The 15,853-nt window shown below is 45.4% G+C and overlaps 1 protein-coding gene across 1 annotated transcript; it reads left to right on the top strand.

The window, feature by feature from the left end:
- The first annotated feature begins 1,233 nt into the window (after window positions 1-1,233).
- On the top strand, window positions 1,234-13,906 carry SURF4 (surfeit 4). The gene is made up of 6 exons (XM_018563724.1): window positions 1,234-1,405; window positions 9,690-9,876; window positions 10,725-10,801; window positions 11,125-11,168; window positions 12,315-12,501; window positions 13,063-13,906. The coding sequence occupies exons 1-6, from the start codon at window positions 1,358-1,360 to the stop codon at window positions 13,327-13,329; spliced, it is 810 nt and encodes a 269-aa protein (XP_018419226.1). The 5' UTR covers window positions 1,234-1,357; the 3' UTR covers window positions 13,330-13,906.
- The last annotated feature ends 1,947 nt before the right edge of the window (window positions 13,907-15,853 follow it).

The raw sequence follows: 15,853 nt of genomic DNA, 5'->3' as shown, positions 1-15,853 counted from the left end.
TTCCTCTGCTCGGTCGAGCAGAGGAAACCTTTCCCTGCGATAAAAAATTTTCCCCCGGACATTGGGGCCGCCAGCGCCCAGAAAAAGGGAAAAAACATAGCCAATAGCAAACTAGCTATTGCACCCGCCCACTGCTGCTGTCAATCAGCAGAGGGGGACCTGAAGTTCTACATCAGGTCCTCTTCTAGTGATTGACAGCAACAGAGGGCGGGTGCAGTAGCCAGCTTGCTATTGGATATTGCAAATTGAAATAGCCAATAGCAATCTAGCTATGTATTCCTATGCTGGGTTTTTTTTTTTTGTTTTTTTTTTTAAACAAACAAACCTGCAGATAGCAAAGAAGCTATTGCTTCCTGTGCTATCTGCCATCATTTCAGGGGGGTGCTCTCTCTCTTAGTGCGCGCCACCTCCCCTCCTATATACAGTATATACCTCAGATCCTCAGTGAATGCCCCCTCCCCTCATATATACAGTATATACCCCCAACCCTCAGTGTATGCCACCTCCCCTCCTATATACAGTATATACCTCAGATCCTCAGTGAATGCCCCCTCCTCTCCTATATACAGTATATACCTCAGATCCTCAGTGAATGCCCCCTCCTCTCCTATATACAGTATATACCTCAGATCCTCAGTGAATGCCCCCTCCTCTCCTATATACAGTATATACCTCAGATCCTCAGTGAATGCCCCCTCCCCTTCTATATACAGTATATACCTCAGATCCTCAGTGAATGCCCCCTCCTCTCCTATATACAGTATATACCTCAGATCCTCAGTGAATGCCCCCTCCTCTCCTATATACAGTATATACTCCCAACCCTCACTGTATGCCCTCTCATCCCCTATATACAGTATATACCTCATATCCTCAGTGTATGCCCCCTCCTCTCCTATATACAGTATATACCTCAGATCATCAATGTATGCCCCCTCCCAGCTATGTGCAGCAACCAATCAGCTTCTCTCTTTCTTTTTCAAATCTTAACTGAAGAAACTGAAGAGAAAAGCTGATTGGTTGCCATGGGCGACTGCTCCAGACTTTGTCTGCTCCAGTTTTGATGAATTTCCCTCAGTGTACACCTCTCCTCCCCTCCATACTCTCCTAAGCACAGTGTCTTCCCCTCTGTATATCCTCCCTCCTTTGAGTAGTTTCCCCTCCCCTCGGTGTACGCCTCCTTATTTCCTATACACATTGCATCCATCAATCCTCCTAATTCTGGCACGCCCCTCTTCCTCCTTCCTCGCCCCCTCTCCTCCCAGGCCCCGCCCACGGTTGGTCTGATACGTGGCAGGCGGTGGAACGGGCCGCTGTGCGGGAGGGGGCGGGGCTCGGCCGCCACTCATCTCTCATCATGGGACAGAACGACATGATGGGTGCTGCCGAGGACTTCGCCGACCAGGTAAGATAGAAGGGCCCGTGGCCCCGGTACTTTCTGCACCTACTCCCACGTGTCTCCGGCTCTCCTTTATATGCCCCCGGGGGCACCGATAGTCCTCACTTGAGCTGCTGAGGGTGGGCTCCTCTTTCCACTGTCGGGGCCCCTGGGTTCCGTTCCCTGGACACACATATGTAATTGGGCCCCGAATACGTGCCATGTTTATGGGCTTTCTCTGTGCACCAGGGGCTCCCAGAATCCATTACCGGAGATGGCCGTTGGGATATTCCCTGGGCCCTCACACATGTTATCTGTACACTAGGGGCCCCGCAGTAGCTTTTACTGGCCCATCACACATGTAATCTGTACGTTGGGCCCTTGTAGATTGTACAATGGGGCCCCCCCTAGTCTATTCCCTTGGCCCTCTCAAATGTTATCTGTACGCTAGTGGCCCCCCCAGTAGCTTTACTGGCCCATCACACATGCAGTTATTATGCTGGGCCCTCTCGTATGTTATCTGTACGCTGGGTACCCCCACAAGCTTCCCTGGCCCAACACGCATCTAATCTATACATGGGGCCCCACAGTCCATTTTGTTGGCCTTCACATGTAGTTTGTACAGTGTACTGGAGCCGTGAGTGACAGTCACGGCTCTCTGCAGGGACAGGATCGAGAAGCGAGCGACTGTATGCGTTCGCTCCCTTCCCGCTCTATCGAGCCGACGTGTGACAGTTTAATTGTCGCATGTCGGCTCGAACTATGAGGCTAAGTGAGTTTTACTCACCTCATAGTTCTCCTTTTTTAATAGGCCTAAGATTTTTGCTCACACTACGACGTTTGCAGTGATTTAACATGTGCGGCGCAATCGTCCTTTTTGCACATAGGCACAACTGACACGTGTTTGCGCGTGCATGTGGGGGGCTGGGGACTTTAAAAAAAAAAAAATTACTTTTTTTTTTTTTTACTTTATTGCTATCACATGGGGGCTAAGAAGCCCCCTATGTGGTAACCAATTTACATGACAGGTCCTCTTTATGGAGACATCAAGGGTCTCCAAGACCCCTAATGTCACCTAGGGACCCCCAGAGAAGCTGATGAAGCAGAGCGGCTTCACCAGCTTCTCCCCAGCTTCTGAAGCTGGGAATGACAGCAGAATGTGGAAGTGATGTAATATACATCACTTCCTGTATTGGGAGAGAGGAGATCAGAGGGAGATCGTGTATTGACCTCCTGTCGCAGAGCAGCCTTGCCAGTCCTGGGCACAGCGGATCTCGGGACCGGTAACGGCAGTGACAGCTGCTAATACAAGCGATCGGGCGTCTCTAGAGACGCCCGATTGCTTGAATGTAAAGCTCCCGGAAGCTACTCGTCCGGCTCCGGCGTCCTCTCATCACGGACAAGCGGATTTTTCAAGCCCTGCATATGGGGATGGTTGGGTTGGGGTTAGAGAGGGATGGGTACACATGAGTGGCTGGGTTAGGTTATAGAGAGATGGGCACACATTAGGAAGGGTTAGTTGAAGGTATAGAAGGAAGGGCACACCAGCTTTTGTTGAACTGCAGTTCCCATGGGGCATTGCAAGATAGCCACAAGCACGACTTCGGGTGGCAGGGGCATGATAGGATTTGAGTGCCAAGGTTGCTTACCCCTGGGTTAGAGAAGGTAAAGTTGTTCAGGAACTGGTAGTATAGTGACTGGGCGCTGATCTATTCTGCAGATAGTAGCAGTTGTGACATCCAGTGATAGTAGGAGATATAGTGTTTTCCCCTTGGGGTGGGGTAGCCCTAACTTGCCTGTGCGTGTTGATGTGCAGTTGTATGCACTACAGCTCCTTCTGTATTCGACGCTACCAGAGATGTTGAGATTCCATCATAGGCCAACACCTCTTATACATAAGGTTGTAGCAGCCGAACACTTTCTCGCTTTGCAAAAGTATAGGATACGCTGCTAAGCCCCGGAATGGGTCACCCTCATGTGAGTGCTAAATGCCAGCCGGGGCTTGTTCTATGTACCAGACTGTACAAATCCAAAAGGAAAAGGTCATGCTGGTCCACTGCCTTTAATACATTCTGAGTCGCTGACCTGGATCAGTTATGCAATTGGAACGTAACATGACGGCCAGGCAATGGTTGGCGCTCAGCAATGACGGTCGTCTTATTTCCCTTTTTGATTTGTTTCCTTTCCACATGTGTATGTGCTATACCTAGCCATCTACACACGTGTTTATATGCGCCATAGCTATCTATCTATACACACGTGTGTATGTGCTATACCTAGCCATCTACACACGTGTTTATATGCGCCATAGCTATCTATCTATACACACGTGTGTATGTGCTATACCTAGCCATCTACACACGTGTTTATATGCGCCATAGCTATCTATCTATACACACGTGTGTATGTGCACTAGCTATCAATCTTTCCAAAAATGCATATATAGGGGTGTGGAAATTACAATAATAAAACAAAAAAAACTTGTCCAAGGACTAAAGCGGGGGACCAATCTATTTGTCCCTCTTGACAACCTACTTCTCTAGATTAAAAAAAATGATTGTAACCAAAACCGTATTTAACCGTGCTAAGAAGCGTCTGACCAACAAGTGCTCACATTTGCAAGAAAAATCACATAGCATAGGACTATGCTGGATGACAGTACGGGGTACAGATAGTACTCCTGTGTCGTCGGACGTGAAGGGCCGTTTGCTGAAAGGTAAGTATAGCTTATTTGCTGAAAGGTATGTATAGGGGGGGTGGGGACAAATTTGAGTGGGTGATTCCATTTTCCTAAATCACTTTGGAAAGTGAACTTGCCCTTTAATGTACATTGTGCGTCTTAGAGAGCGCTAACACGGCTACCACAATATGGCAGACAGTGAAATGGGGGCAGCGCACATGCACACAATGCCATACATGTGCGTTTATTACCATGCAGATTGTAGGGGCGGGGCAGGATTGGTTTTAATTTTGTTTTACATTTTACTCATCTTTTTGATTTTTTTATATTTATACTTTATTTTTATTTTTGTACTTTTTAAATTTTTATTTGTTACTTTATCACTTTTTTTTTCTTTTTTTTTTTAAATTAAATGTATTGCTATCGCATAGGGGCTAACAAGCGTGGAGGTGACAGGTTCTCTTTATGGAGCCAGCCCTCCAATACAGAAGATGGAGCACAGCATTGTGCTCGATCTCCTGTGCAGCCCATCTTGTGACCTAGGGCTGAAACAACTAATCAATAAAATCAATTATAATCGATAATGAGAATCGTCAATGATTCTCATGATCAATTAGCTGATTTTCGATTAGTTGAATCCCCCTCTGCTCCAAACCCACTGGTGCTGGCTGCAACGGTCTGTGTCCCTTACAATCCCCACTGCTCTCCCCGCCTGTATCAGCAGAGGCAGCAGGGACACAGACCCCTGCAGCCGGCACGAGCGCCCCATTCCTCCTCCTCTGCCCGCCCAGTTTCCTTCTCTGCTCCTCTGTGCCCCCTCTTCTGCCTGTGTTCTATCAATCCCTCCAATTTGAGTCCGAGGGATTGATGGAACACCAGCGTCAAGTCTCCCATCAGTGGCTGGAAACAATAGCCAGCCTACTATTGGATATTTTAAATTGCAATGACCAATAGCAGGCTGGCTATCGCACCTGCCGGCTGTCAATCAGCAGACTAGGACCTGAAGGAGAACATATGCATTAATTACAGTCTTTAGCTGTGGGCTGTTTTTTGTTAATAAAAGGAATTTGCATGTTTTCAATGTATTATCCGATTGATCCCTCAGCTGTATGTAGTCACCTTTTCTTTAGGCTCTTGGAGCTTACATGGGGCAGACGCTTCTGGCTCTCCATATCCCAATGCAGCATTGAAGGGGAGCCAACTATAAGCATTGGTAAACCACAGATTGCCATTAACCTTGTTTTCAGTTTATTTATGAGCAGGGTGTTCAATAAATAGACAAACAAAGTCGATTTGTGGTGCATGTGTGCAAATTGGAAACTTTCCGGTGCACTGGTACATGTGCATGCCATTTCCCCCAGTCTGCAGAGAATCATGCTATCGTGTGATTGTCAGCTGATTTAGACAATCTTGTTCGCACACAGTGGGGGAGGGGTTTTTCTCCGCTCCAGTTTTTCTCCGCTCCAGTTTTTCTCCGCTCCAGTTTTTCTCCGCTCCAGTTTTTCTCCGCTCCAGTTTTTCTCCGCTCCAGTTTTTCTCCGCTCCAGTTTTTCTCCGCTCCAGTTTTTCTCCGCTCCAGTTTTTCTCCGCTCCAGTTTTTCTCCGCTCCAGTTTTTCTCCGCTCCAGTTTTTCTCCGCTCCAGTTTTTCTCCGCTCCAGTTTTTCTCCGCTCCAGTTTTTCTCCGCTCCAGTTTTTCTCCGCTCCAGTTTTTCTCCGCTCCAGTTTTTCTCCGCTCCAGTTTTTCTCCGCTCCAGTTTTTCTCCGCTCCAGTTTTTCTCCGCTCCAGTTTTTCTCCGCTCCAGTTTTTCTCCGCTCCAGTTTTTCTCCGCTCCAGTTTTTCTCCGCTCCAGTTTTTCTCCGCTCCAGTTTTTCTCCGCTCCAGTTTTTCTCCGCTCCAGTTTTTCTCCGCTCCAGTTTTTCTCCGCTCCAGTTTTTCTCCGCTCCAGTTTTGATAAATTCCCCCCAATGAATTTGTCAAAACAAATATTTGCTACATGTACACTTTTTTCTTTTTTTTTTAATGAATCTTTTCTTTATCTCAGTCCTGCAGCTTATTTCACTCAGGCACACCAGGAGACGATTTGTGATGTCTCTGCATGCCAGGTTGTGCTGGCACATGTAGTTCTCCATCTGTAGTTTGGCTACGTTGGGTCCTTTTCTGACGGGCAGAGACTTTGAGAGATTCGGCATTGAGCGTCTGTGTAAGGGTTAATTGCCTTATCACTAAATATATTTTTTTTTATCTGTGCTGTCGGCAGATGTTCTCTATGGCGGTTTCCTGGAAACGGGTTGACTCACTGTGTCTTTACGGGGCACTAATGAGCGAAGGAAAGCTGTTCTTTCTTGATTTTACACAGAAATCAGTTCATTTGATTGTTGAATGTTTCTGCTCTATTGGTAAAGAGGGGAAGAAAAAGCATCAGTTGGGCCCCTTTTTTGTATACAGAGTGGGGTTAGTGTGTGGGCAAACGGCAAAATACACACTTGGAATTACGTATGTAGGAATTTGTATTTAAAAACTAAAGTGTAGCCGTCAGTGTTACCATTGGGGAGATTCACTCGTCTTTTTTTTGTTTGTCCTGGTGACCACAGTCACTGAGACTGAAAGTGATGGGAAACCTAAATTTGAAGTTGTCACCAGAACAAGCTGTGAGGGTAAATCTTACATCGGGAACATCTGTTTCAGTAACACCTGGCTGAGAGGGGAATTTCTTTCCCTTTCCTCTAATTTCCTGTTGTCTCTCGAAAAGGAACTGAATGGGACACAAACAGCAAGCTATATACTGATGGAGTCTCCATAACCGTATTCAAGGCAAATCTTCCAGTAGGAAGACGTTCTTGTGGGAGAGATTTGGCCTCACTTCCTATTTCTGCAATAGGACATTTCCCAAGGTAGCTGTGGGTGATATATACACACAAGTTCCAGTGCCTTTAGGATGTAGTGGACATCAACCCAATGGAGACACGGCAATAAAAACTACTCTTATAAAAAGTATTGTTGTCACTGTTCCGTCGGCGAGATTCCCTCTTGCTTTCTGTCACTCTGGCTCGCTGTCGATGGTTTGCGATGTGATGGTGACATTTTTCTAGTGGAGACATGGGAATAAATGATGACTCTTCCCTGTCCTTGCTTTCTGTGTATGTAGCAGGAAAGGGTTGGATTCCCTGTTTTTATTGGTGCCTATGTCCCTATGGGGCGGAGAGTACATCTGAATAGAGAAGAAGTTCCTTGCTACACTCCTCACCCGAATTCCCATGCAGATATACAGGTGGGTGCTTGAAGTGACTGCGGATGGCGCCGCCAGCATGTAGATATTTGAAGAATGTCAACAGCACACCAATTTCCTTACAGCAAATGAATAGCCATTTATTGACGTGTGCTGTCTCTCGTTTTGCACGCGCTTTCGGGGCTGCGTAGGGTCCCCTCATCAGGTTCACAGATGACTGAGCACAATGAAGGGGACCTTGCGCGGCCCCGAAAGTGCTTGAAAACAAGAGACAGCACACGCCAATAAATGGCTATTCATTTGCTGTAAGGAAATTGGTGTGCTGGTGACATTCTTCGAATTTCCTGTACATCTGTCTAGAGAGACACAACAGGAAGTAATTAGAAATCTCCCCAGAAGTGAAGGGAAATACCAATGATGTATTTAGTCACTGGAAGAAGTGTCCCTGTTGGATGATTTCTCCTCTACTCTTGTTCTTATTTTGAATTCCTCGTCACCTTCTCAGGACAAATGGTGGACATTGGTTATATCTTCAATGGTAGTACAGCAATAATACACCTTAAAGGGGCTCTAACCCTTCCATAGTCCATCCAAAACAAGAAAAATGTTTGGGCTGGAGATGAAAGTTTTTTTGGGTTGTATTCAGAGAGCAAAACCGTGAGAAGGATTTGTGTAGATCAGACTTTTATAAGAGATGTCGGCACACGTTTTGCATCATTTTCCTATAGTTCTTCAGCTGAAAACTTACACCCACCCTCTTTCTCTTGCAGGCTGCGTCGGTTAGTTACTCGGTGTCCTCCATAGTGCTAAGTATTAGTGTGCCGCATGCTGTGTGTGATCCGTCCTGTACTTCAAATACACAACACACACCGCCGATGAAAATAGCTGCAGCCGTGACCCTAGAGAGGCCACGAAGATAGTTTGTGTAATGGGAGTTTGTGCTGTGACTCTGGAACACTAGGGGCATACATGTACCCATTCAGGCCCTTGTTTAATCCCCTAGCATTGCATAATACCGTTCAATTTGGGTGGAAAAAAAGTTGTATTCCTCAGGCTTTGTTTACACTGGTGTTCAGTTCAAGCATTTAGCACCTAGTGAAACAATTCAGCAATGTTGGAGAGTTTCAATTATCGGTGTTTTTAGCACAGTGCAATGTACAGATAATCGGGGATCACCTCAGACACACCCAGAGATGATTTGTGATGTCTCTGCATGCCAGGTTTAGATGCAGTGATCCTGGTCATAAGCTGCTCATAAACACTGGTCACAGGCGCCCACATTTGTAGCCAGAATATTACTGTAATTTGGAGTTGCATTACCAAGCTCTCCCTGAGAGTCTATAGATACGTTTTTGCTGCGGTCCTCCTTTCTTGAAAGAGGGGATGTCGTAGGGACGGATTTGCACGGTTGCAGCGTGGTAATGCCCTCGAGGTCCTGAAAAGGCAAAGCATGTTACCTTTTGTTTTTCTCTGTCCTCTAGCTTTGAGGAGAAAACAAACCTCCATCTGGTCAGGGTTGCACACTAGAAGGATAGTGCCGATTCTCGCCTGCTTTTATTCTGTAAACTTTGACATAGAACATTTCAGGGCTCTCACTGACCTTGTTTAGCAGAGTTTAAAGTGTATGTCCTAACCACAATCATGGTGGTCCTGCACCTTTCTTACCAAAAATGGAGCTGGAATTACAATGATTTATATAGCGCCAACATATTCCGCAGCGCTGTACAATCGTTTAGACAAGACAAATAAGAAACACTGACGGGCATCCTTGACATACAGAAACAGTAGGTGAGGAGGACCCTGCCCAAAACAAGCTTACAATCTGGAAGTGGAACAGTCAGGATTCTACCTTCTTCCCACAGGCTTGGGGCCTCAGTGAAACAATTACAGCAAAAGGGGGATGAAGAATCTGGGGAGTAATTTCCACGAGCTGTTAGGTATAGTTTGCATAACTAGAAGTGGATGTTAAGGCTTGGTGCAGACCTTCGCGATCTGGGGTAGCGCGGCCCTGCACAATGCAGGCTGCGATTGCCGCGAGGCCCCATTGATTTCAATGGGGTGACATCCTTTTTTTTTCTCTCGATATGCTGATGGACAGCCCATCTCATGTAGGCACCTAGCAAGGAAGACTAGGGGCATGACTGTACGTTGTTGTTGAAAGCCTAAATCTGCATGTGTACCTAACAGATATGGGGACTTTTTTTTTTTCCCCTCTATGAAATGATGTGACTTCAGAAAGCTGATGGAATTTTTTAAACGGGAGTATTGCATGACAGCTGCTCTACTAGGGTGTGGGACAGCTGGAACCTGCAAAAAATAGGCTGCGAGAGAGGCAGCCATTATTTTAAGTGGCATTACAAGATCACTGAACTAAGCCTAATTTGTCTCTTGCCTTGTCCGCAGTTCTTACGGGTTACGAAGCAGTATTTGCCGCACGTTGCGCGCCTTTGCCTCATCAGCACATTCCTGGAAGATGGCATCCGCATGTGGTTTCAGTGGAGTGAACAGAGAGATTACATCGAAGCCACGTGGAGCTGTGGCTACTTCCTGGCCACCATTTTCGTCCTTGTTAACTTGCTGGGACAACTGGGTGAGTCTTGTTTTGTTCATTGCTATCTGAACTCCATAAAATGGACACAGGTTTCGATGTTGGGAGGTGGGAGCTTCTTTATAGGTCATAGTGACACATATGTGTGCACACTTAGGACTTGAGTATCAGGGACTCCACCGCCTGCACCCTTGTTGGGGCCATTAATGGAGAACTATGAGGCGAGTGCTTTTCACTCACCTTGTTCTAGCCGACCTGTTATAATGAGACTGTCACAGATCGGCTCAGTAGATCGGGAGGTGAGCGAACACATACCGGCGTTCGCTCACCTCTAGATCCTGTCACAGCTCTCTGCCGTGACAGGGGAGGGGCTGGATTCCCCCCTCCCCGAACCGCCAGCGCTGACTGGCGGATTGGACGGGGGAGGGGGCGGGTACAGCTGGCTCTGCCTCTAGATAGGCAGAGCCAGCTGTCACTCACGCAGCTGGGCGGATCCAGACATAATTGTCGGGATCCGCTGCGGCGTCTCAGTATACCGCGAGCTGTAGCTTAGGGTGACGGGAGAACGCTAGTTTGTGTCCTCCCGTTACCCTAAGGAGAACTTTGGGGAAAAGCCCTTACCCCATAGTTCTCCTTTTTAAGAGGAGTTTTCACTATCCCTAATTCAATTCTATTTTATACTATGGTAAATGTAACAGGAGCAGCTGGCACATACAAAGTTAGAGACATCTGAAAGCACCAAAACTAAAGATACACTTTTTATTATATGTGATGATGCAAGCAATATTAAATGATATAGTTGTTGGTGGTGTTTTGTAGGTTGCAACTTTGTGATATGTTGGGGTATCCGCATGTAGACACCTACGCTGATGGCCTTGTATTGTTTGCAGGTGGTTGCATCCTGGTCCTTAGTCGGAACTTTGTACAATACGCCTGCTTTGGCTTATTCGGAATAATAGCAATGCAGGTGAGAATATGGCATCTCTTATATTGTATAGTTATTTATAAAAAGAATTGCAGTTGTGTGAAAAAAACCTCTACTGTACTGTGGCTAAATGAACTCCTCAGTGAAGGGGAGGAAGGATGAGTTGTTAGTGTATTGTTTGTTTACTTTATGCCTCATCTATATTTTTTTTCATTGTTGGTAAACAGGAGGGTTGTCTTGTTTATAAGCAGCCCAGTATTGACATTGCTTTGTATGGCAACAAAAGTGTATGAGCCTATCAGCCATTGTGTGAGTAAAGGAGTTTGTGTTTTTAGTCCATAATTTGTAACTTTGTTTTATTTCAGACTATTGCATACAGTATCCTATGGGATCTGAAGTTTCTCATGAGGTAAGTGCAAGATTTGTGGATATATTATATATACAGAAATGGTTTTTCCGTTGTACAGTTACCCCCCTCCTTGTGTACTATAACTGCGGAGTATAGAGAAGGTGACGTTTTTCCGATTTTTGGATTACTAGTGACATCAGCCCAACAGTGACACCCACACAGAGCTCTCTTGAGAGCCTAAGTCCTTGCCCTCCCAATTTATGGGGCAGCCTTACCCACTGCATGACTGATTTAATTTCTCGCAAGGCTTTGCAATATATAGACAGGTTTTATGGATTTACACTGGCTGAATATGAACGCTTTCTACTTTGTGGCAGGTTAAATATTTTTTATATGTTGGTGTTGCAACTGGAGATGTCCTTTTTAAAATAGCTGATTTTTCTAACTTAAATCTGCACAATGAAAGATGAACTCATACTGATATTTAAGCTGCATGGATGACTCTTTCCAAATACTGTAACCTCTGACCCCATGACACACACACTGGTTCTTGTGTATTCTGGCGTGGGATAGGTTTTCTGGCCAATCAATTTGAAGGGAGTGTAACGTCTAAACTGAAAAAAAAAAAAAGTTGACGTCGCCATGTAACCTGAAACACGGAACTATTTAAAGGACCTATCAGCATAAAACTAAAAGTTACTGTATAGCATTCACAGCTGTGAGTGCAGAAGTCCCCACATCAGTACAGAAAATGAGATGCATTGTTTCATGTTCACTGCCATTTTTGGCTGAATGAGACTTTCCTGTGACAGTTGGCAGGTCTCTCTATTATGGGATTATGAAATGGGAAGTAAGCTGTGTGCTGAAAAATACTTCCCCCTTCTAGGCCTTGTTCGTATTAAAGTAACTCTGTACAATAGAACTGTAGGGGCTGTTTGCCGACCACCTTCTGTAAAAGAGGATTAATAGTGGAAGAAGCAGAGTGCTCCAACAGCACAGAGAATTTTAGGAGAGTAGGATGAAGCTGTGAAGTCCTCCAGTCCTCCAGTGGGTTTCAGGAGAGGATATTTGGATAAAGGAAGCAGCAGAGTCTCCCAACAGCATTGGCAAGTTCAGGAGAGGAGAGTTGGAGGAAGTAGCAGAATCCATTTTTACTGATCATCTTGTGCACTGTTCTCACTATTGTGATTTTTTTTCTTTTTCCAGGAACCTGGCTCTAGGTGGAGGGTTACTGCTTCTTCTGGCAGAGTCTCGATCGGAAGGGAAAAGCATGTTTGCAGGCGTGCCAACCATGGGGGAGAGCTCTCCTAAACAGTATATGCAGCTGGGTGGTCGTGTGCTGCTTGTCCTAATGTTTATGACTCTGCTCCACTTCGACGCAAGCTTCGTCTACGTAAGTGTTGTAAACTACCATCTTTCCATATACTTTAGGGGAAAACAAGCCACAAAACTGATCTGCTCTATACTCAACTCCAAAGTATCAGAGCATGACAGGTAAAACATTTTGAGACTTCAAGATTTGCATCTTCTGAATCTGACTCGTAAAGTAGATCAGAATGACAGCCCCAGACCCTGCACAGTTTAAAAACTGTCTGCCATGTTCTCTCACCCATATTTCTACTGACGGGTCCTGTGGCATCCGAGGTTGGATGAAGGAGGGGATACTTTTGTGCATGGGGTAGCCTTCGGTCCTAGAGGTTACTGACTTGGGATGGAAGGAGGAGTCTATTTATTTAATGTGGTTGATGTGTTTCCTGTTGCAGGCAGGCGGAGCCTATATCTCGATGGCTGTCCTGGAAGATTCCTGGAAACAGAGTTATCAGTTAATCAACTCATGTTTTAATTTAGATAGGATGGATATTCCATTGCATCATGAAGGAATCTGGTCTGTGGCCTAGTTATGTCTAATAAGGAACATTTGACTTCACATTTAACCAAATGTTTCACCCTCCAGATCCTACAGAACATTGTCGGTACGGCTCTCATCATCCTGGTGGCCATTGGCTTCAAGACAAAGCTGGCTGCCCTGACCTTGGTAGTGTGGCTCTTCGCCATCAACGTCTACTTTAACGCCTTCTGGAACGTCCCTGCCTACAAGCCCATGCATGACTTCCTAAAATACGACTTCTTTCAGACCTTGTCGGTTATCGGAGGACTGCTATTGGTGGTGGCCCTGGGGCCTGGTGGGGTGTCCATGGACGAAAAGAAAAAAGAGTGGTAGTGTTAACGACACCTGGAGTCTTGTAGGATATTCTGAATGAAAGCAGAGTCCTTTTCCAACATCTCTCCCTCCTCTCTTTGACACAACCACCTCCATCTTGTATTGTTGCAACCAGCTGTATTGCGAACCATCTCTCGCAGATCACCAGCTCTTTGGACCTGGCTTTGTGGTTCCATTACAGGCTGGTTTAGAATGTTACAAGATAGTCATTGTAAAATGCAGTATCATGAGTTTTAAGGAGAGATCTCTGCTTCCCTTTAACGTTTTTTTTGTTTTGTGTTTTTAGTTTTGTTTTTTTATGTGAATTTTTCAGAATTCATTGATTTGCAGCCATTGTTGGCCTCTGGTTCTGAAATTCTTACATAATCGTTCATGTGACAGGCATCCATTTTGTGCAGTACTAAGATGAGAACGATTATTGTACTTGGTTTCTATACTTGTCTGCCCCAGAAGCGGACACCGTATGTTGTTTCTGTTCTCTGGACTCTGAGTGATCCCTCCCATCGCTGTGCGTCTGGCCAATCAGAAGAGATATGTGCTGTGAAGTATGTAATTAAATTAAAATCGTACCTCATCTTGAAACAAGCACCTTTTTTTTAAGGTGGCCATTTTCCCCCCCTCTAAGTGTTTGGCCACTTTACTACAATCACAGTTGCCAAAACCTGAATTATTTAGAAATTTCTGGAAGTTTATTATTTTGTTTCATTTTGTCTTCTAGGTTTATTTTATAGTAAAATGTCAACGGTTTGGCGTAATATGAAAATTCTTGAATTCTGAGTATTGCCTTTCCTCTGTTCATGAGTGCAATTGTGTTCATATTGACTCCGCTCCTGCCTTGCTGTCACAGTTGTGGCGTACAAGCCTCATCCCTAGGCCCTTGTCTGGAGTTTTAATTGTGTCCTTGCTTTATTTATTATTTGAAAAATGAATGAGAGATGTGAAATTGTATTACTCTCACACTATTTAAATCTGCCAAATGATTTGCATTTCTGTCCATTTAGACTGCATGCTTGGCACACAACGCATCCCAAAGAGTGACATCACTTTATTTGTTACAGTTAAAGGAGAACTATGAGGTGAGTGCTTTTCACTCACCTCATAGTTCTAGCCGACCTGCGACAATGAAACTGTAGATCGGGAGGTGAGCGAACACATACCGGCGCTCGCTCACCTCTCGATCCTGTCACGGCTTTCTGCCGTGACGGGAGGGGCTGGATTCCCCTCTCCCCGATCCACCAGCGCTGACTGGCGGAACGGATGGGGGAGGGGGTGGGTACAGCTGGCTCTGCCTCTGGATAGGCAGAGCTAGTTGTCACTCACGCAGCTGGGCGAATCCAGACAATTGTTGGGATCTGCTTCAGCGTCTCAGTATACCGCGTGCTGTAGCTCGCAGTATACTGAGCTTAGGGTGATGGGAGGATGCTAGTTTGTGTCCTCCCGTTACCCCAAGGAGAACTATGGGGAAAAGCCTTAACCCCATAGTTCTCCTTTTAAGGAATACAGTGATAACATTCCGCCTACCCCATCCCCAGCTTTCTTACTCCATCTGCACATTTGAATGCTGCAACCCTGATTGGCTCCTAGAGCTGCCCCTTCTCCTAGTCTGACTGCTGAGGTGCAGGGATTTGCAAGGGGGGAATGCCAAGCCAAATTAAGGTACCTACACTATTTGAAATTAAAATACTTTTAACCCTTTCCCTGCCAAGGACTTATGGCATACGGCGGAACAAAAGTGTTCCCGGTTGGCTAAGTCAGTAAGCCGTACGGACCTGGCATTTACAGTTCTGCTATAAGCTCATGGTCGCTTTAGCTGTTCCCCTTCAAATTAATAGCTGTCATCAGCGGCTCACAAGCTGCTGATGATCGCTATTATCAAAAATACCGGCACCTCTTCCTGTAGTTCAGCTGCCCTAATTTAAGAAGCATAGTATTATAGGGATCCAAGGTCTACATCTCATGCAGATAAATTCCCTAACAAACTAGGCATTTGTCCCAACCTTGTTTTGCATCATGGTTAAAGACTGCACAGCTTACACAGGAGCAGAGCAGTTAAGCTGCTTTTGATTCATTCAATGGCTTTTTTCCCCTCCTGGTTCAGATCTGCTTGTCTATGACACACTAATTAGGTAAGTTGGTTGCAAACAGACAAAAAATAAAATCAAAGCTGTGTACATATAACAGGCACATAGAGGCCTGTGAGCGTTATTTATGTATCTTACGAAAAGTTTAAATCTTGTCTTTTAACATTACAAGGTAAAGGGAAAGTAATATAAAAGGGTACCTGTCAAGGTGGAGCTATTGGTAATGGCCATATGTGCTTCACTACCTAATGTGCCATTGATGTGCAACATCCCATGCTTCTTCCGGTGATTGGCTCACTAGTTATGAGGCAGAGATCACTTTGGAACCTTCAAAACCAAGTTAACAATGGCAAATTCTGTATGTTGAGAATGACAAGTTACTGTTTAAGTAAAAAAAAATTGGCCTCGTATGATCTCCCTAGCAGTACAATTGTTAATAGGAC

The sequence above is a fragment of the Nanorana parkeri genome, unplaced genomic scaffold, assembly GCF_000935625.1.
Source record: "Nanorana parkeri isolate BGI_ZX_2015 unplaced genomic scaffold, ASM93562v1 scaffold689, whole genome shotgun sequence".
Lineage (NCBI taxonomy): Eukaryota > Metazoa > Chordata > Amphibia > Anura > Dicroglossidae > Nanorana > Nanorana parkeri.
The sequence above is the reverse complement of the archived record's forward strand: the minus strand, read 5'-3'. Positions and strand labels throughout refer to the sequence as shown.

Coding starts and splice junctions, on each gene's coding strand:
- SURF4 (XM_018563724.1), top strand. CDS start 1,358: ATGGGACAGAACGACATGATGGGTGCTGCCGAGGACTTCGCCGACCAG. Junction 1,406..9,689: donor CCGAGGACTTCGCCGACCAG/GTAAGATAGAAG, acceptor CCTTGTCCGCAG/TTCTTACGGGTTACGAAGCA. Junction 10,802..11,124: donor TCGGAATAATAGCAATGCAG/GTGAGAATATGG, acceptor GTTTTATTTCAG/ACTATTGCATACAGTATCCT.